The following is a 20587-nucleotide window of genomic DNA, read 5'->3' as shown; positions in this document are numbered from 1 at the left end:
ACATAAAAACCACAATGAGATACTACTTCATATCCATTAGGACAGCTACTATCAGGAAAGTAGAAAATAAATGCTGGCAAGGATGTGGAGAAACTAAAACCCTTGTGTATTGTTGGTAGGGAAAGATGTTCAATATCGTTAGTCATATAAAATGGTGCAGCCTCTGTGAAAAACAGTATGGCAGTTCTTCAAAAAATTAAAAATAGAATTCCCATAAGACCCAGCAATTCCGCTTCTGGGTATACACCCAAAAGAACTAAAAGCAGGTTTGATTTGTACAAACATGTTCCTAACAGCATTGTTCACGGTAGCCAAAAAGTAAAAGCAACTTAAGTGCCCCCTGACATAGATAAATGAGGCATGTACACACAATGAATTATTCAGCCTTTAAAAGGAAGCATGTAAATTCTGGTGTATGCTATAATATGGATGATGCTTAAAGACATTCTAAGTGAAATAAGCCAGTCACAAAAAGACGAATGTCTTTTTCTCATCAACCTATTCTACTAACCTAGCAGAAAAAGCCTAGACACTCCACAGCTCATCATCATTAAGACAGTCAATACAAGGAGGAACATGAGCAGAAAACTGCAGACAACAGATATGAAAACGGCTACAAACACTGTTAACTGTTCTTACTGTACTGTGCTATTTGAAGAATGTACAATACTCCCAGCTCCAGTTACTACTGATATAAAAGTTACATGAGTTAAATATTTAGTAAACCACATTCAGAACTGTTATATCTGAATTATTTTAAGTTTTCAATAATTTGGCACTTTAAGAGCGGATATGTCTAAGTTGTTTTGAGAAAGCATTGTCAAATATAAGTTCAATGTTTCACAGAGTAAACAAACTGTGACGTGTTATATCTAGTGAAATCTATATTCAACATACTAGGGAGTTGTAGGTGGCACTTTAAGTCACTCGTGTGACTACAAATATTGAATATCCTGAGAAAGACCGAGGCAGATTGTGAAAAGAGAACTATCTGGAACTTACGAAGTTTAAAATAAGAGCAGGCTTCACCCCTAAGACAAGAATAAGAGCGGAAAATACCACCAAATTTTTGAAGTTAATATCAAAAAGCTGTTCACAATTTGTTTCTAAATAATAAAGAGAATTAAGAGTGGGAAGGTGGGTGAATAGAGCAGAGAAAACAAAATCGGTGGTCTTTGAAGCTAGGTAATGAGTACAATGGAGGGGTCACTGCACTCCTTACTTTTTAAAAAAATTTTGTAGCCTGAAATTTTCCATAATAATTTAAGTTTAGAAGTTATTCACAAAGGTGTGTATAATACACACATAACAGAAAAGCTCCCTTATAAACTTAGTAATATAATGAATAAAATTCAGTTGGAATTGACCTTGGTGACCACTGAATTCTGTTATTTCAATGAAAATACAAACGCACCAAAACAGAATTTTACAGTTGTAAAATGAGATACTCTCCACTTGTCTCATACCTAAATTAAATTCTTCAAGTTAATCCTTACAAGCATGCTCATTAGGATGGAAAAGAGGGTTTCAGTCACTGTGGATATATGTTGGTGCACACTAGAAGTTTATAATCAAAAAAAAAAAAAAAAAAAAAAAGCAGCAGCAGCTGGGGTCCCACTTGATGTCCAGGAAAATGACATGGAAGCAGTCAGCTCAGGATCTACCAGATAAAGCCTCAAGGTGGGCGCTGATAATGTATTCGAAAGAAATCTTGAAAAGTATAGACATTAAAGCTTCCTAAGTTATTCTAATAAAAATAAGCAAACATTTAAAAACTAAGCCACAATAAATTTTACTAAGAAACTTGAGATTTTTCCATTTCTCCAAAATAGCAATCATTCCTTTGAACTTCGTCAAAATTTAAAACTTTAAAAAAAAATTAAAAACTTTTATGCTTCAAAGGACATTATCAAGAAAATAAAAAGACAACCCAGAATGGGAGAAAAAACTTGCAAATCATATACTGATAAGGGACTTATATCCAGAATAAAGACCTCTTTCAACTCAACTACAAGACAACCCAATTAAAAATGGAAAAAGGGCACCTGTATAGCCATTTCTTTAAAGATATAGAAATGGCCAATAAGCATATAAAAAGATATTCAACATCACTAATCAAGGAGATAAAAATCAAAACCACAATGAAATACCACTTCACACCCACTTTGAAAAGCTATAATTAAAAAAAAATAAGTATTGACACGGTATAAAGAAACTGGAATCTCTGTACACTCATGGGAAGTTAAGATGATGTAGCCTCTTTGGCGACCAGTTTTTCCTCAAAATATTAAAATTGCCATAGGACCCAGCAATTCTACTCCTAGGCATACACCCAAAAGAAAACATACCCACACAAAAACCTACACACAAATATTCATAGCAGAATTATTAGTAAGATTTAAAAAATGGAAATAACCCAATATCCATCAACTGATGAATAAAATGTAGTTTATTCATACCATGGAATATTACTGCCTAGCAATAAAAAAAGAATGAAGCTTTGATATATGCTATGACTTGAATGAACTTTAAAAACATGCCAAGTGAAATAAGCCAGTTACAAAAGACCATATATTTTATGATTCTATTCATATGAAATGTCCAGTATAGGCAAATCTATAGAGACAGATTAGTGGTTGCTTAGGACTAGAGGGGTAGGTATGGTAGTAACTACTAATGGTTACAGGATTTGGGGGTGGGATGAGAGATGATAAAAATGTTCTTAAGCTGACTGTGGTGATGGCTGAACAACTCTGTAAATATACAAAAACCACTGAACGGAGTAATATTTCCAAATATGCCATATTCATGGGTTACATGAAAGCTACTTAATATTTGTAAACCCCACCAAAATGTTTTAAGTAGATCCAAAAAAGTTCAAGCTTTTAAAATGCAGGGTCATTTAATTACAAATTAATGAAATGACCCAATTGAGTTTACTGCAGAGGACAGAAATCAACTGCAGTTATACCATACCCAAATCTATATGGTGTGGGAGGCATTACAGTTTCATTGTAAGAGTTAATATAGTGCTCCCTTAGTGCCAGGACCTATTCTAAGAGCATCACATGTACTTTTTTCATAAGTATTTATGAGGATATGAAAGAGAAAATCAATTATATTTCCCAAAGCCACATGACTAACAATTGCTTGTATGACAATGCAAACCCAAAGTCTAACATCAGAGCTTGCACTCTTGATAAAGTACACACCAGCCTCCCTTAATAAACAAAAAGCTGATAAATAAGATACCTAATTTGCATCTGATCATCACACCTTTATCCTATATGGTTTATGTACTTAGCCAATTAGATTTACCATAGTCAAATAATATAAAAATATTTAAAATTAAGGCATGAAAACCTATCATTCATAGCAAAATATCCACATTCTGTTTACCTTCTTCCGTATTACTGACTGTTGGCTCAGGAGTGATTCTCCCATCGTGAATATTAGCACTCTCCTCATCAGCATATATCAGATGATCATCTTCTCTATTTTCTGGCCACTGTGGTACCTCTCTTGGGTCTGTTGAGCAGCTACATACATCTTCATTCTTGTTGAAGTATCTCTGTAGCCATCCTGGCACAATATTCTTAACGGATTCTGTAACCCTGCTAAGAATGCCCTGTTGGGGGGGGGGGGGGGACACATAAATCAGTTTTAGAAATTTATTTTTTCAGTAAGTACCAACTTACAGAAAGCCATATCAAGAAAACCATAACTGTTCCCAACAACGTTTCCTAAAATTCAGTTACTTGAGTTAATGCTCACATAATAGTATTTTTAGAAATTCTATCAATACTATAAACTTCCTACTTTTTCTTTCTTCCATATACATATATCCATGAGCCAATAACTACTCCAAATGGCCATATTGTTCTAATCCTTAAAAAACTCCAATAGGCCATCAAATAGGCAACATAAATTTTAAACTTAGTAATGAGGTATGCACTAAAATGTTATCATCTCAGAGAAAAGGCATCCATTTTTATCCCAGCATAGTAAAAGCAGCAATATAAACACTATCTCCAACAGCTCCCTCAAGCAATTATTTTATTGCACATTCTTTTAAAAAGAAAATTTATTAAAGACAGGTAAGAAGATAACCAATCCAACATAATAAACTCAAGAAATAATCTCAGATGTTTTTTGATGGTAAAATTTCATTATACCAAATGTTGCCTGAAAATCTGAGTAATTAATTTTATTATGGGAACTTTTAAAAGGAGAAAAAATGGGGTAAAACCACTATCAGTATTAATATTTATTGCAGCTTTGCTATGCGCCAGGCATTATTCTAAGCAGTTTATAAATATTATTCAATTTAATCGTAACACCTTTATAAAACCGGCATTAACAGCACCACTTAACAGATAAACAGACAATGAAGTTAAATAGCTTACAAACACAACTACACTATGGTATATCCAGGATAGAGTGAAAGCATGGCTGGGGACTGCAAGGACTAGAGTAAAGTTCTAGTACCACCTCCCTGTACTCTGATTTATTCTAGGTATTACCTGATAGGAATTATAATGAAAAACAAATGAAATGTGAAAGCACTTCACAATTTACAAAATTTAACACAAACATATACTGATGATCTTATTACTAATGGGGGGGGAGGAGCTAGCAGGAAAAAACTGCGATAAGGTAACCAATCAGAGGCAACAATTTCCCTTCTAAAGTAGCATTAACAGAATTTCAGAGGAAGAGTAATGGAAGGGAAAAATTGAATTGGCAGGTACAAAAAACTATAAAGTCAAGGAAGAATACATAAATTAACCATGAAAGCAAACCCAAGACAAAAAGGCCTTGTAAAATCCTGTTAACAGAAATGATGGAAGACATCTCTGATACAGGCACTTTAAGAATATTTTCCTTATTGTTTAAAAAGGTGTAGGTGACAACTGGGAAATATGTAATTATTTTTCCATGTATTCTCTAAACAGAAATTTTTAACAGATCTATAACGTAAGCTCTCTAGGGACACATGAAGCCAAAAGCCCTATAATACTCACTACTAAAAAAGCACAACTTTACTATACCAATTTCTATGCCAATGTTACATTGTATTAACTACTTTGGAAAGAAAAATTATATACCTATATCTAGGATTTTAATATTTAACATACATATATAATACTTTTACTTACTACTTATTTATCCCCTCCCCATATTTCAAAAGACTGGAAAGTGCTTACAAGATATAATACAGTACAAATGTGAAAAATGTAAGACACATACTTGATATGAAACAATAAATTAGCTAAAGCACTATAACTATAGCAAGAATTTAGTGTAAAATAAGTCTTTTGTGGACTTTCTCTAAGGTGTTTAGACAAAATTGAACAGTCAAAATGGACATAATAAAGTTCATTCACTAAAGTTCATAAACTTTGCTTGGCGATCTTATCTTAACTAAAATCTAACCAATTTATCTCAGCCCACAGCGGCTTAGTACAAGAAAATTACCATGAGAAAGCATGAGTTACTAGTGGCACAATGAATGACAGCATGATGGTAAAAACAAATATAGATAATAAAACTGACCTGGAACCATCAGGAAATAACAAATATCCCTATACTTTAGTATATCTCTGTAGGATAAGTGACCCTAAGTCATCAAGTAAAGTTAAATTAAGCTCAGTATACTCAAGTACCAGTGGTACGTAAAGTGTGCTCTCTTTACCAGTAATATCAGCACTTCAGGCCCTCTCCCAGCCCTAATAAAACTCAGGAGGTAGGACTCACCTGTTTTTGATGTATGCTAAAGTTTGAGAACCACCACTCTAGTTAAAGAAATTAGGAAATATGATACATCTAATGACATTACACATTTTAGGGAAGCGGTCGCTTTACAAGAGGTGAATAAAATTATGTATACCTAAAAGTATTAAGATTCAGTTATCTGAAAAACATATAATGTGGAGCACTACCCAGGTATTAAAATAAATAAAATGTTCTAAAATGAGAAAAACAAATCATCAGTGGACGGTACTGAATACAATGCAGTTTACAGAACTACCTCCCCAGTGTTTCTCAAATTTTAGCCATGATTTTTACCTTTACTATTATTTAATGACTTTCTACCCAACCCACTTCTCTTAAAATATTTTAGCTTTTCCTACAAAATAAAATCTAACAAATCACAGATTGATGCTGTGCTGGTCTTCACTTGCCCTTTCCTCACTCCATTCTTAATAGGCTGTCCCTCCAAACTGGCTTCTGGAGGAAGTGGCCTATGAAAGATATTAAAGGATGCCAGATATTAGAGGATAGGAGGAAAGAGAGAAGTCTTTCTTCCTGTGCGCTCTGCTTAAGTGTCCCATCTCCAAAACTACAACTTTAGCCAGGTGGCTCCTCTAGTCATTACACCATTTCTACCTTTCATCCTTCCAGTCCAAGGGATGGCAGCAGCTTCTGTTGTTGCTAGTCTCTGGGCCTCTTACTACCCCATATTTATCCCTTTAACCACCAGTACATCTCTAAGTTGACTCTCTTAAAAGTATTTCAGTTGAACAATCCAGAGTGAACTGTTTCTTGCTGGGTCCCTAAGGTATTGATACAACAGTGCTACTTGTCAAATTTTTTAGTCTGATTAACATGGAAATTAAAAAGTCAGTCCTGAGATCAAGAAAAAATAAAATGTTGGAACGGGGGTGGGGGGACGAGGAGGGGTAATGGCATAGATGATAGAGGCTCTGTTCATCCCTCTGGCAACCAAATCAAAGTTGTGACAGAAACAAGGAACAAACAGCAAGGAAATATTGCCAGGGATCTAGATGAACAAGCCACATAACTATAAAGAAATCTTAAGAAATCTCTGCAACAGCACAAGGTAGGATGGGGCGAGGACTAGAGGCCGAGCAGCTGAGCGGGACAGAGGCTATGGAATCGGCAGAAGCCTCTTAAAGGGGCTGCGAGAGCAAGTGGACTTCTGCGGTGACAAACCTGCTCACTCTGAGCATCAGTGCCAGTTAGGCTTCACACAGGGTACACCAGAGACTTACATGGAGACACTGAGTTGTCAGAGTGAGGACCGCTGTGAGGCTTTCTCCCAGTACTTCTGCTGGCGATATCCATTGTTCCTCTGTTGGGCTCTTCCCCCTTGCAGTGCGCAGATGCAGCACCACAGTAGCCCAGACATCATCAAACTGGATAACAGAGGTCAATTCACCCAGAGAATTCCCTGAAACCCCACCTCCCCCAACTCGCGGTCCCACTCATGCCACATCCAGGTGTATCCTCTGTGAGTCCGGTGCTCCTTGCTGAGCGTCCCCTAGACTCACACTAGAGACAGCAGGCCTTGGTTTCTAGTGTGGCCTTTTGAGGCAACTATAATAAGCACAGCCTCTATGGATTGCTTGCTGAATCTTAACAGGTGGCCCCAGAGGGGCACAGGCTTGGAATAAATTTGGCCTGCAGCTCACCCCCTCTCAGGACTGTGCCACTGGACACCTACTACACATAGCTGTACTAATAAGACCAGGAGACTAGGAAGCTTTGCTTAGTACATAGAAACAGACACAGAAAAGCAGCCGAAATGGGAAAACAAAGAAGCAGAAACCATATGAGAGAAGAGAACAGAGATCCAGAATTAATGGAGTCAAGCAATCTAACAGATGCAGAGTTCAAAACACTGATTATAAAGATGTTCAATGAACTCATGGGAAGGGTAGATGAATTCAGTGAGAATTTCAACAAAAATAAAACATAAAAATGGAAATAGAAAGCACAAAAGAAAACCAGTTAGAAATGAAGAACACATTATCTGAGATGAGAAGTATATTAGATGGAATAAACAAAGTGAATAAAGAGGAGGATCAAATGACCTATATAGAGGACAGGAAAGCCAAAGACACTCAATCGTAATGGCAAAAAAAGAATCAATGACTACAATAATAATTTAAGGAGCCTATGGGACACTATTAAAGATAAAAATATGTCATTGGGGTACCTGAAAGAAAACAAGATGTTGAACAGCTATTTGAAAAAATAAAGATTGAAAGCTTCCCTAATCTAGTGAAAGAAATAAACATAAAACCCCAGGATGCTCAGAGAGTCCCCAAAACCCGGAACCCAAAGAGGCGCACACCAAGGCACATCATAATTAAAATGCCAAACGTTAAATACAGAGAACCTTAAAAGCAGCAAGAGATAAGCAGTTAGTTATCTACAAGGGAGCACCCATAAGACTGGCAACTGATTTCTCAAAGGAACTATGAAGGACAGAAGGGCTTGGCACAAAATATTTGACATGATGAAAATCCAGAATCTACAACCAAGAATACTTTATCTAGCAGGGCTATCATTTAGAGTTGAAGGACAGGTAAAGAACTTCCCAGACAAAAATAAGCTAAAAGCATTTATCATCATCAAGCCAGTCTTACAGGAAATGTTGGAGGGACTACTTTGAGAAGAAAAAACAGGAATAAAGAATGGTAACAACTACATTCCTATCAACAAGTACTTCAAATGGAAAAGAATTAAGTGCTCCAACCAAGACAGAGTGGCTGAATGGATAAGAAAACAAGATCCCTACATATGCTGCCTATAAGAGACTCACTTCAGATTAAAAGGCACACACAGACTAAAAGGAAAAGGATGGAAAAAGATATTGTCTAAACTCACAGATACAGAGAATATTTTGAGGAATATTAGATTGGAGGAAGTAGGGGGGAAAAAAAGAAGGCAAAGGGATTGAGACGTGCAGGTGGATGGTTGCACGATAGACATGGTGATAGAGAAGGTGGTTAATAATGTTGGAATGACTATGTGCAGGGGAAGGGTGCTAGATTTGGTGGGGTGACCACTTTGCGAGTTGTGTGTATCTCTGATCAATACGCTGCACAGCTGAGGCTGGTGAGTTTGTATGATGCCAACTATAATTGAAAAAAAAAAAAACTCATTGAATTGTACAATGTAAATGTAGGCAACTGTCTATTACATTTCAATAATGACGAAAAAAGTCCTTGTATCAAATTCATCTTCTTAATCAATAATAGGACACACGTACTACACTGAAGGCAGCACTCATATTACCCAAGTTACTTCACACTTACAATTCTGTAAAAAAAGTACATAAATAGGCCAGAAGAGAGGCTTTTGGTGAATATTTAGAATCTTATTTAACGCATAGACATAAAAGCAGACATTGCTTTTCTTCATTCAATTCATTCAATCAATTCATTTGATAAATCAATGCGACTTATTGGTCGCATAATACACTGTCAGGCACAGAACATCAGCAAGAAACAAGTTCTTGCCCTCTTAGAGCTTATATTCTACGTTAAGGAGACAAACGAAGAAACTAGAAAATATAATATTAACACATAATGATTTGTGCTATGGACAAAAATAAAGCAGGAAAGTAAAATGGGATAGGCATTTTATATAAGCAAAGACCTGAAAAAAGTGAAGAATGAGCCACGCAAATTTCTAGCAAAGTATTATAAACTGAGGGAATAAAAAGTGCAAAGACTCAAATATAGTAATATCCTTCATACATGCTGACCAAGCTTCTGGTAACCTTTTTAATAAACACAAAATCTAATACACTTTATGTAACTATTTAAATCCTTCGAAATTCCCCTCTGTGTAATCTTTTGTTCTGTAGCTTATGTATCTAGTCACTATAAAAGGACTAAAACAGTGGTCCTCAGAATCTTCGAACCAGAAGCTTTGGTGTCACCCATGAGCATGTTAGAAAAGGAAATTTGTTTTTAAAAGCTCTTGCAGTGATTCTTATGCAAATTAAAGATTGAGAACTGTGTACTAAAATCCTCTAAAAATTCAGTGAACATTACCCCAGTAAAGGCCATAGCAAACATAACTATGACAAAGTTTTACCTAAAAGACCACACTATTTCCATAATTATCTCATACTTTCAAATACATCATATCATTACATCAATTTTTATACCTACTCCATAATACCAACTCAAAATCAAACCAGAAGTAAATATAAAGTCTATCTTTGAAACTATTTTATATCTGGTTTTAAAGACTTAACAGGCATAGTAAATAACCAACTACCAGATATTGGAATTTCTAAAAACAAGAAAAAGAAATGACTATGCACAAAATTGGGTGAAGACTATCAAGAGGTAAGGGATCCTGTCTATCTAATAAATATGGAGAAGTACTCCCCTGCCTGGCAATGTTTTGAGAGTTTTAAAGTACCAAAGATAGACTTCAGCTACTAACAGAAAACTGAAAGAAGGGAGCTAGAAAATGGGAAAAATAGTTTTAATATGGAAAAAAAGGTTCCTTTGACGCTATTATCAAAGAGATTTATCTTTTCAGGAGTTCTTGAAAGAAGATACTTCAGGTCTTAAACAGCAATGGAGCACATCAGCTTCCTATGTGAACTTGAAGAAAGAATGCTTTATACTTTTAAAAAACAAACAAAAAAAGTTGAGGGGAAATAAAGGTACACTGAATAAGGATCTATTAAGTAGTAAATATTCAAGTCCCACTTTACCAGACTGGCTTCTTCCCTACTTTCAGAGGCTTCAGTGGTAAGCATAACTGCCACCGTTATAACTTGATGTAAGTTTTCCTACAAAAAATCTTCTCTGAAGACTCCAAGTCTATGACAGTCACTCCCTGGCATGCACCAACAGTGCCTTGTACTTCCTACAAGATGGCAATCTGTCAAACAGAATGGTAATTTACAGTTTGTCCATCACCTCCACTAGAGCATCAGCCTTTAGAGGGTAGACACCAGGTGTGCACATTGTACAGATTAGCTGGTGCATGGTTTTATCTACAATCGCACTGCTTAACCAACCTCTTATTTCCAATGTGAATATTCCATGATACACTTCTAAAAAGGACATCAGTAATTCTAGAATTTAAAAATAATACATTTGCTTGGGGTAAGTGTTTCACCTTAAGCAAATATTATTTTTGTTGCTACACTAAAACATTTCCCCCCAGAAAAATGTGAAGCTATCCAAGAGTATGGAGAAACTTAACCATTCTCTGGAATGATAAATACAAAAAGCCAAACAAAGGGTGAGAAGCAGAAAGGTAACCCAAAAAAACAAAATTAATGAAGGACTTAGAAAAATCAACAAATGGGGTATTAACATTTTTAAAACACTCCTTGTAACCCCAAATAGATAAACGTAGGTAATGAAATTAAATTCAAGGATTAAAGGAGTGAATCTTCAAACTCAGACTGGTTAAGCTGATTGGGCCCACGTCAAAAAAAGTCACTGAGATTTAGAAAACTCAATTTGGGGTCCAGAAGTAAATTCAATTCGATACTACACACATATTAAGCACATAGACTGTATAAGGTGCTGTGAATATATTAGCTTTCCAAATTACATTTAACCTGAGTTCAAGAATTAAAGAAAAAAGGCTGAGGTGAGGCAAGGTTCTTCCATAATCCTAACTCATATGTAATGAAAAAGATATTCTCTTCCCTTATATGTTTTCACCAACTGCTAATCTCAGAATGACCAGAGGCATCCCTCCTATATGACCAACTCCTTTCTTATTACAATGATAGAGCCTTCTTTTTTCTATAGAGTAATCTATTTCTATTAGTTTTCTTGACTTTAGTTTTGTTCAATTTTCTTCACATTATCCTCTATTAAAAAGTAGTAATCAGATTATAAAATCTCCTTTCTCAAATAACTTCACTGGATCTCTAACTATATATATATGTGTGTATATACATATATAGAGAAAATACAATCCATCTTCAGTTTTAAGGTGGTAGAGCCTCATTCCCTCAGAATACACAGCTGTTGTGATTTCTCTGCTCTTTCAACTGCCTTTATTTCATTGAGGCTTGTCACTGACCTTTAGTTTTATTTTGGGGTTCTGTGCACATTCTCCTTACTCACTTAACTCCTATGTTACCAGATTCTCTTTTCCAAGCTTTTTAAGTCTTATTTCAGAGTCTGTCTAATCAGTGTTCCTCCCCCTTACTCCCTCCAAGTAAAGAAGAATAAGAGCTAAGAACCCAAGACTTCATATGAGACTTAAATACCCAATTAAAAAAATGCTACATAGTAAAAACCTAGATGCCATTCTAATCTTTTAGTTACCTCAAGTTTTTTAATATATCCATCCTAACATTACTAATAACACATCTCTATTATGACTTTAACACTCAGTTATTTCCATGAGGGGAAAAAAGTAATAAAGTATTCAAATTCTAATGCAGTTATATTGAATCTAGTTTCAATAATCCGAATTTAACCTACAAATCTAAGCTATTAGTTGTCATATTTGACAACCCACAAATAGGCAGTCAGCAGCCAAGCTTTCTCTATCTAACCAGTCCAAATTCCTCTAGCTACTTAAAATCCACCTTTCATTTCTCTTCTCAACTTTGAGAAATTGAGCCAAAAAAACATGAGCAAAAATATTATTCTGGCTAAAAAATTAAAAACTATAATTGGCCACAAATTTCTACTTCCTTCCAAACTCTGTCACTAATGCATTAAGGAGAAACATGACCTGACTTAGCCTCCTGTTTTTAGTGATCTATATTATAGAGGTAGTATTAATAGATAATTAACAGTAATCAAACAAGGGCAAAAAAAATAATCCCCACAAGACCTTCGAGCTAACAATAGGAGACTCAATATAAGTCCAATGCAGTTTAACCCAAAGTCACCTATACAAGACTGCCACTTTTCTTAACAGAATGTTTGAAAATTGGATGTAAGAGATGATTTCTTAAATCATACTCTGAAAAAGATAAGTGAAATCAAGCAAACTGGAATATCTATAGACAGAAAAGGCACTGTACTATCCTGTTTCCTGACAGAAAACACAGTAAATTGTATCTGGTGGTGAGACTAAATTGGGCTTCCCAACACAGAAGAATCTTTTTAAAATATATTACAACCATGACCATCAGCTAAGTAGCTACAGATAAAACATTTTTGAAAAACAATGTCATTGAATATTTCCAATAATATTCTGTGCCTAATGAAAATGGTTTTAATTAGTGACATAAAACCAGTCTTCATTTTACTTAAAACTAATAGATAACTGCCTCATCAGGGGATTTTCCAGGAAATGAAGATAACACCTGGGCTTTTTTTTTTTTTATCACTTATCTTATTAGAAAAATTAGTAAATAAATTGATAAAATATCATAAACAAGGGCCTCTCCTCACAAACAAAAAAAACTACATTTCTTGAAATAATACTTGGATTTATCATCCTATATATTTAAATGACTGGTATTTCTATAAGGAAAATATATTACAAGTTAAGTACTTAAACTAGTAATAATTTAAGGTTTGGCCTCATCACTCAGCAAACAAGTCCTTAAATCCAATATGCGCCTATAAAAGACTAAACTTGGGTATATAAAGGAAAAAACTTCTACAAAGAGGCAGCAAAATCCAGAAACAAAGTATTTAAATCAAAAGGTTCTATTTAATCACAATTTCAAATGAGTCCTTCCTTTATATGCCAGGCACTCTCCTAAGGGCTTTACTTATCTCACTTAACCCTCACAACAATTTCCACTTTACAGATGAGTAAATTAAGCAAAGACTTTAAATAACTTATATTTATTTACAAGTTTATTACAAGTCCTGGCAGAGTAAGGACTCCAACCCAAATGTTGAGACTCCATTATAGTACATTTTTTCCTATCAACTATTTCCATGGATAGAATTAAACATCTGGGATAAAGCAAATAAAGATAAAATAAAAATCAAAACTACTTAGTGACTCCTGGAATAAGTATTCGATCTCTAAATATCCCTCCTTTTCAAAATTGAGAATACTATTTGGTCATCAGATACCAAGCAGGACATACTTATTTGGAACAAAGTATTATATAGAAGGTACCAAAACACCACCAACAACAAAACCACAGTATCATATAAAGCAAGGTTAGGAAAAACATGGCCTGTGGACCAAATTCAGCCCGTGGCCTGCTTTTATACAGGCCTCCAGTTAAGAATGATTTTTACATTTTTTAAAGGGTTGTAAAAACAAAACAAAGATTTGCAGCAACAAATCTAAAATATTTACTATCTAGCCCTTTACAGAAAAAGTTTACAGACTCCTGATCTAAGCTCCTGCACATATAAAGGGGTTTCCTCCCCCTTTTTGAAATAGCTAAATGCAAGAACTGACTTGTAAGACAAACTACATCTAAGAAGATAAAATGAATGGGTTCCCTTAGCTCCAAACCAGAAGATAAAACCTCTGAAGCACATCCCCCCAAAAAAGGGCAAAAATAAGTAGTTCCCTCTCACCAGGAGGTGGCAGTAGATTCTTCCAGAGGCAAGGTTCTGGTTTGCCCATGGGCTCAAGTTTTTTGTGGTGGCTACTAAGAAAAGCAGCTTGACCTCTCCCGAGCTGATTTTCTGGGCCTGACAATCTGCACAAAAAGGAAATCGGAAAGGAGACTGAACAGGTGACAAGAACTAACCACATCCTCTTTGGTGACCTGTTCACTCCCAACTAAAAAAATGACAGCATTTCCTAAATGCATGTGGGCTAAAAATTAGGTGGCAGGAGAGAAGGCAAGTTAAAATGACCGACTTACATTATTCAGGGATGTTCTTCATTTTTGCTTCTACAATTCTTAAGTTACTACCCTTCAGTTAGTTGAGTAAGACAATGGATTTGTCTCCACAACTTCAAGCAAGATGGTATTTTAAAGACCAGAAGTTAAAAGGAAAAAATGTAAAGTTTAGATATCTCAGCAGAGCTAATCCAGAAGTTAAAACAGGAAATTACAACTCAGCTGAACACATGCAAAAGTCACAGGTACTGCATGACTACACAAGCCAGTTGGCCTGACAGGCAATGGCAAACATCCATTAATGAACAGTGCCAGACCTCTCATTCTTATTCCAGCCCTCTACTTCACAACCAAAAACTTAAGTTTTTGCCCAGAACCCCTTGAATACTTAATCGAATAACATTAGTATAAAACATGCCATGTCATGAAGTTGGTTGCTGTTCATGATGACTCAGCAGCTGCTGCAAAACAGAGGTGACAGCCTAGGGTAGTGAATAGCAAGCTTGCAGTCGGTCTACGAAAGTCCACAAAGGTTGCAGTAAGGAGTAAATAAAGTCCTTATTATAAGATTTAAAAGATGATAATATTAAATAGAGTATTCTTTTGTATATTCCTAGATACTTTCTCTTTGGTGTTTTCTGCCAATATTAACACCTACAGCGTTGATCAAGAAATCCCTGAACATCTTAAACCCAATCTGAAAGCTAAAAATGTTTTCTTTTTCAATTAAATAGCTGAGGCAAGAAGCTAAAAGTACTTTAGACAAGGGAAATGATAAATTATCAAGTTCTAAAACAAAACTACACAATCTGAAACCCTATCAGCTGGCTATAAAACAATTTGGACCATACGTGTTATTTTGTCACGGCATCATCTCCCCAAATTTAGATTTTTATCTAAGTACATTTAAAAATAAGCTGTAATTATAACTTTTGCCACCTGGAATATATTACCCCTTTCTAAACTGTCCAGACCATCCAATGATCTGTATTTAAAACATTTCACTTTTTATGTAACTTTCTGTCAAGGAGATCTAAGAAAGCACTCATTTATTCTTCAGGAGAAACAGAAAGCATGTGTGTCTAACTTCCACTCTACAAAAGGATTAGGTTAAATGGCCAGACTTGTGACTTGAATTCTAATCTTAAATCTGCCTGCAAGTACCCCTTTTCCTCACAAAGAAATCTGAAAACCAAGCTCTTTATAATATATCTGGGGAAAACTGGTGGGAGGCAATGGTAACGCCAAGACTTGTAACCATTAATAAAGGGCTTTTTAATATTTTAAACCACAATTTTTACTATCTAAAATTTTCCTCAAATCTTTACTTTCAAAATTTTTATGATACAATTTAACACCAGTAAACATGTTAAAGTGTTCAATATTCATCATCATCCAGAATAAAGCAATCTATAAGTCTACCTTTAAGAGTATGCAACAAGTTATCAGACCCTTTTGCTATACTTTTGGTTTTTAACAAGTTTAAAGCACACATACTCCCCACCTTATTACCATTTTGACGTTTTATGACTTTTAATAACACAAGTTAACATTTTTCTACTCAATTCCCATAACATTTAAAAAATGGAATTTTCTCTGAATCATATGTCTCATCATTTAGAATTAGGATAAGCTCCTTTTCATAATTTCAAACGCCCATGAGTGTACAAGGTGGTAAAATTATAAGACCATCAACATTCCTGGAGTGTCAAAAGTACCTAAACTTCTTGAATACGCCCTATATTAAAATATTTTATGCATGACATCAGAAGTGGCGTCCTGTGCATAATGGCCAATTCTAACTTCCAAAATAAGGCAGATGGGGAGAGGAAGAGTCTCGCAAAAGAGAAAGGACGTATGGGTGGAGAGGGACTTTCAAAATGCCCCAAAGACACGGTAACTGTAACCCGGTTAAAAAAAAAAATCTAAGCCAATGCTCTCAGATCGGAGAGGGACATGGGCAGGAGGGAGGAAGAATTACTAGGTTGAGACTAGGTTACTCCATTTTCTGGGAAACAGGGCCCCCACCAACCCCCAGTGCCCCGGAGGCAGAGTTCTCGCGGCAGCCTCCTCCACATACACACCCCGAAACGCGGGAGACTAGAAAACAACAATCGTAAGGGCTTCCAGCCACATCTTTTTCCTTTCTCCCTCAAGAGGACGTGAGTAATACCCTCAAACTCCCAATCCCCGCCAAAAACGAAAGAAACGCGCGCATCGTGGGCCTAGAATTTCTGTTCCCGCCCCGCGCGGGTTGGGGGAAAGCCCCAGGCCAGGAGGGCTGGGAAGAGGCGGCCCGAACCACACGTGCGTGCTGCAAAATCGGCCTGTCTCAGCCCACTTCCCGTAGCCACCCCAGCGGCCTCAGCTCCCGCCGCCTCGCCCGGGCCTTTCCTCAGGCCCTCCCGTCCCCTCCACGTGGGGCGCCAGGGTTCCTCACCACCAGTTCCCTCCCACTGAGTTCCCGACACGCTAAACCACCAGGGAGTAGGGGTCCCGTACCTGGTGCTTTTGTCGCCCCTGCTGGTAAGGCTTAATTGGCCCCTGGTGGCAACGCCGCGTCCGGATCTTGCCGCCACCGCCCCCTCCTATTCCTCCGGCTCCCGAGGCCATGGCGGAGGCTCCGCAGCTTCCCGCTCCGGGGCGGGTAAGGGGGCGGGAGAGGCAGAGGCGGCCGCCTTAGAGACCCCCCCCGCCCAGCCCCAGCCCAAAAGTCCGTCCGCGCTAACCACAGTGTGGGTCACAGGCACACCAGGAACCGCGAGGCTGCGAACAGAGAGGAGACAAAATGCGCGCTGGCAGCAAGGAAGGCGGTGGTGGCGACAGAGGCCGAGTAGCTGGCTCCGCTCCGGTGGCCGCTCGCAGACCACCTTCTCTGTGTATGTCACGGTCTCTATGGAGATCTGCCGCAGAGGACAGCGCGAGCGGCTCCACTCGCTGCTTAGGCCTAACTCGACCGCTGGCTGAGTGGGTTTCTTCTTCCGTCGCCCGAGCCGTGGCTGCCGCAGTTGAAGCCGCCGGCGCCGCCCGCCTACCCCTCCCCTCTGCGCACAGCGCCCGCCCCGGCGTCGTCGTCGTCCCTGCAGTCGCCGCCGCTGTTGCGCGTATTGCCGCTGCTAAGGCCGCCGCCGCAGTTGCGAGTCAGAACGCCGTCTGTCGTCAGCGCGCAACACACTTGCATCATAACTCTGCGACCAGGTGATTGGTGAGGAAGAACGGCTGGTTGAGCCCGCGCTCCCAGCCGCTAAGCACGCTGGAAAACGTAGTTCAGCGGAAGAAAACGACTACTTGGAAAGAAAGACGCGGAAGGAGAATCGCGGACTGCCGCAGAGGCGCAAAATCCGCAGCTCTGTTCCTTTTACCGCTCTTGGCTGTAAACGTAGATTTTTAAAAAGGCGTTTAACGTAAAAAGCAGTAACCTGCCTATTAATATAAAAGCAGTAACCTCCTTCCCACTCTACTTCCCTTTGGTTGGTAAAACGACCAGAAAGTAAACAGTAAAATCAAAGACAGCAGCTAATAATAATCTTATTAAAATAAGAGGGGGAAAGGTTGAAAAAACAACGTTCATGATCTTTAAGCCTAAAACGGAATTAGGAAATATGTACAGTTTCATTAATGTTCCATTAAACATATAAGGGCCTTGTTATCAAACACGAGGATTGGAATTTTGGCTCTGCCACTCTCTTGCTTGACCTTGGATAAGTCAAAACCTGAGCCTTGGTTTCCTCTATGAAATGAGAACTTTAAAATCCACCTTAAGGAGTTGTTGTGATCATGTATGTAGAGCACTTAGTATGTTTCCTGGTATACAAGAAACGGAATAAATGGACACAATTATTACCTACACAAGTCAACTCACATTGGAAGTAAGTGATATATTACCAGTAATAAAACTATACAGATATTAACTCCAAATATAAGACACTGTATTTAGGAAAGTGAATAAGTGGACTAGGCTCAAAGCCTAAATCCACAAAATGTAGAGATAGTAGAAGTGACGGTTAGAAAGGTCTTGGTGGCCACGTGATCCAGCCTTCATTCAACGGAAAAGGCAGGACTCCAGAGAATTCATAGGCACTTTTGTTCGACCAAGCTGGGCAGTCAAACCCAGGACCAAAACCTAACTTTGCTATAAGATTTGAGACAGAAAAAAGAAAATAGTGATATAATGATAATAATAATAATAATAATAATAATAATAATAATGGAGAAAAATCTGTGAGGAAAAAATAAACCATAGGCTTTATATTCCATTTCAGACAATTGACTTTAAAGCTTATAAATAGCTTTGGAGTCAAATAGACAATTTCAAATCTATCACTTACTAGCTGTATAGCCTTGGGGAAGTTACTGATCCTCTTTCTAAGCTTCAGTTTCCTCATCTGCAAATAGAGTGAATATTAACCTCAACAAGGTAGTGGTTCTGATGAAAGGATTAATGTATATATAGCTCATAATACCTGATTAGATAGAAAAGGCAGCTAGTATCATCCAGCTATCAGATACAAATAAATTAACTCCAAGACTTTTATACCATCTCCATCACCAAAGTGCATTTAAATCACTATATAAATCATACAAGTCAAATTGTCAAACCAAACTTACAGTACTTTGGAATTAGTAATACCTTTCACACCTAAGGAATTATGCTGTAACAGGCATAGGTTTACAGAGCAAACAGCTTTCAGTGGCACCTCTAACCATAACCACCAAGACTATAAAAAATTGCCAAATATGATAGGTAAAATTAATTTACTTTTCTGCTTCCTTGTTCTATCTGGCTTCATGCCCCCCTCCACCACCTCCTCATGAGACTCTCCTGGTGTACACGCTCTTCTCTCTGAAGCATCTCATCCTTCTTAATTATAATTGTTTCTCTTTCACAACTCTTAGCTAAGTATTTGACAAGTAAAGTAATTCATGATAAGTTAACTCACAGGGAAGATCTATTACCTGAATCTTTAACTGAGCTACATATATAGCCTCAACCCATTTTCCCTTTCACCCTACCTGATGCAGAATTTCCAGCACAGCAGAGTTTACTGCCTGGGACTCAAGAAATCATCCCATTCTTGGAGGCTGTAAATTGATGTGTGGGACAGCCTTCACTTCATATCCAAGCTTTGAAAAGGGACACGCAAAAGAGCTAGGCCAAACAAGACAAAACTTTAGAATAGAAAATTGGTAGGATTTGGTGGGATATGGAAAAATCCACATCCCCCTTTAACCTTGATCTCAATTGTTTTTTGAAATAAAACAATATTTGGGGGAAAAAATAATACATGAATCCCACATTTATGTCAATGAGTTTTTTGAAAATTTACCAGGCTTGACAGCAGAGAAGGAATAAAAGACAAGAAGAAATCTGCATTCAAAACTTCCCACTACCTGATTTTACCCTGAAATAGTATTCAGCTTCACTGTGAGATGCCATAACTTCTTGTGCATAGTTTAGGGTTCTAAAATAACATCATTTCTATGCTGAAATTCAGTTTTGAGTTACAAATCATCAAACCTGGAGTTCCTTGCACATCTCTGGTATAGAACTCACTCTTCAGTTAGGAATCACTAGTAGTACAACGGGTTATGATAAATATCAAATATCAAATAAACATCAAAGTTAAATATCAAATGGCATGGAACAGTAATGGAGATTCTTGAAATCCTTCCAGTCATATTAGGAGGTATCACGTTTTTTTGTTGTTTGTTTTCGTGTGTTTGTTTTTTGAGGAAGGGAATAATTATTTAGTATTTATAATCAAGTAATTTCTATAAATGATGAAATTTAATCCCTAAAACCCAATGAGATTCTGTAATTCACAAAATTGGAAGCTATTATTTGTAAATTTTGTATTATGAACTAGCTATCTTTTTATTCATCCTTTCCTTTTTATTATTAATTTCTATTCCCATCAGTCTTTAGGCCTACACAAAATTGAAATAGCTCTGAGAAGTGATCTTATGTTTTGGGTTGTTTCATTGGGTATATTTTAATAGAAACTCCTTTCTCTCCCATTAGTTTTTAATCTCCAAGAAGATGAGGAATTTTCCTCACTGCTA

General features: G+C 37.1%; 1 protein-coding gene across 2 annotated transcripts in view; it reads right to left on the bottom strand.

The window, feature by feature from the left end:
• The window catches only part of NUP153 (nucleoporin 153), a 65555-nt gene extending 47884 nt beyond the window's left edge, over positions 1-17671 (bottom strand). The window contains exons 1-3 of one of the 2 annotated variants that reach the window (XM_036236885.1): positions 17027-17133; positions 14253-14377; positions 3400-3628 (exon numbers count right to left, since the gene is read on the bottom strand). Coding sequence is in view for 1 of the 2 variants with exons in the window: in XM_016155858.2 (XP_016011344.2) it covers positions 3400-3628; positions 17027-17137 (340 nt within the window). In the remaining variant the exon portion in view is untranslated. Of the gene's footprint in view, positions 1-3399; positions 3629-14252; positions 14378-17026 lie in introns of both variants that reach the window. The other variant, XM_016155858.2, reaches the window with a different exon arrangement.
• Between the last annotated feature and the right edge of the window lie 2916 nt (positions 17672-20587).

The sequence above is a fragment of the Rousettus aegyptiacus genome, unplaced genomic scaffold (genome assembly GCF_014176215.1).
Source record: "Rousettus aegyptiacus isolate mRouAeg1 unplaced genomic scaffold, mRouAeg1.p scaffold_m13_p_1, whole genome shotgun sequence".
Lineage (NCBI taxonomy): Eukaryota > Metazoa > Chordata > Mammalia > Chiroptera > Pteropodidae > Rousettus > Rousettus aegyptiacus.
Note: the sequence above shows the minus strand (reverse complement) of the source record. Positions and strands in the feature narration are given on the sequence as shown.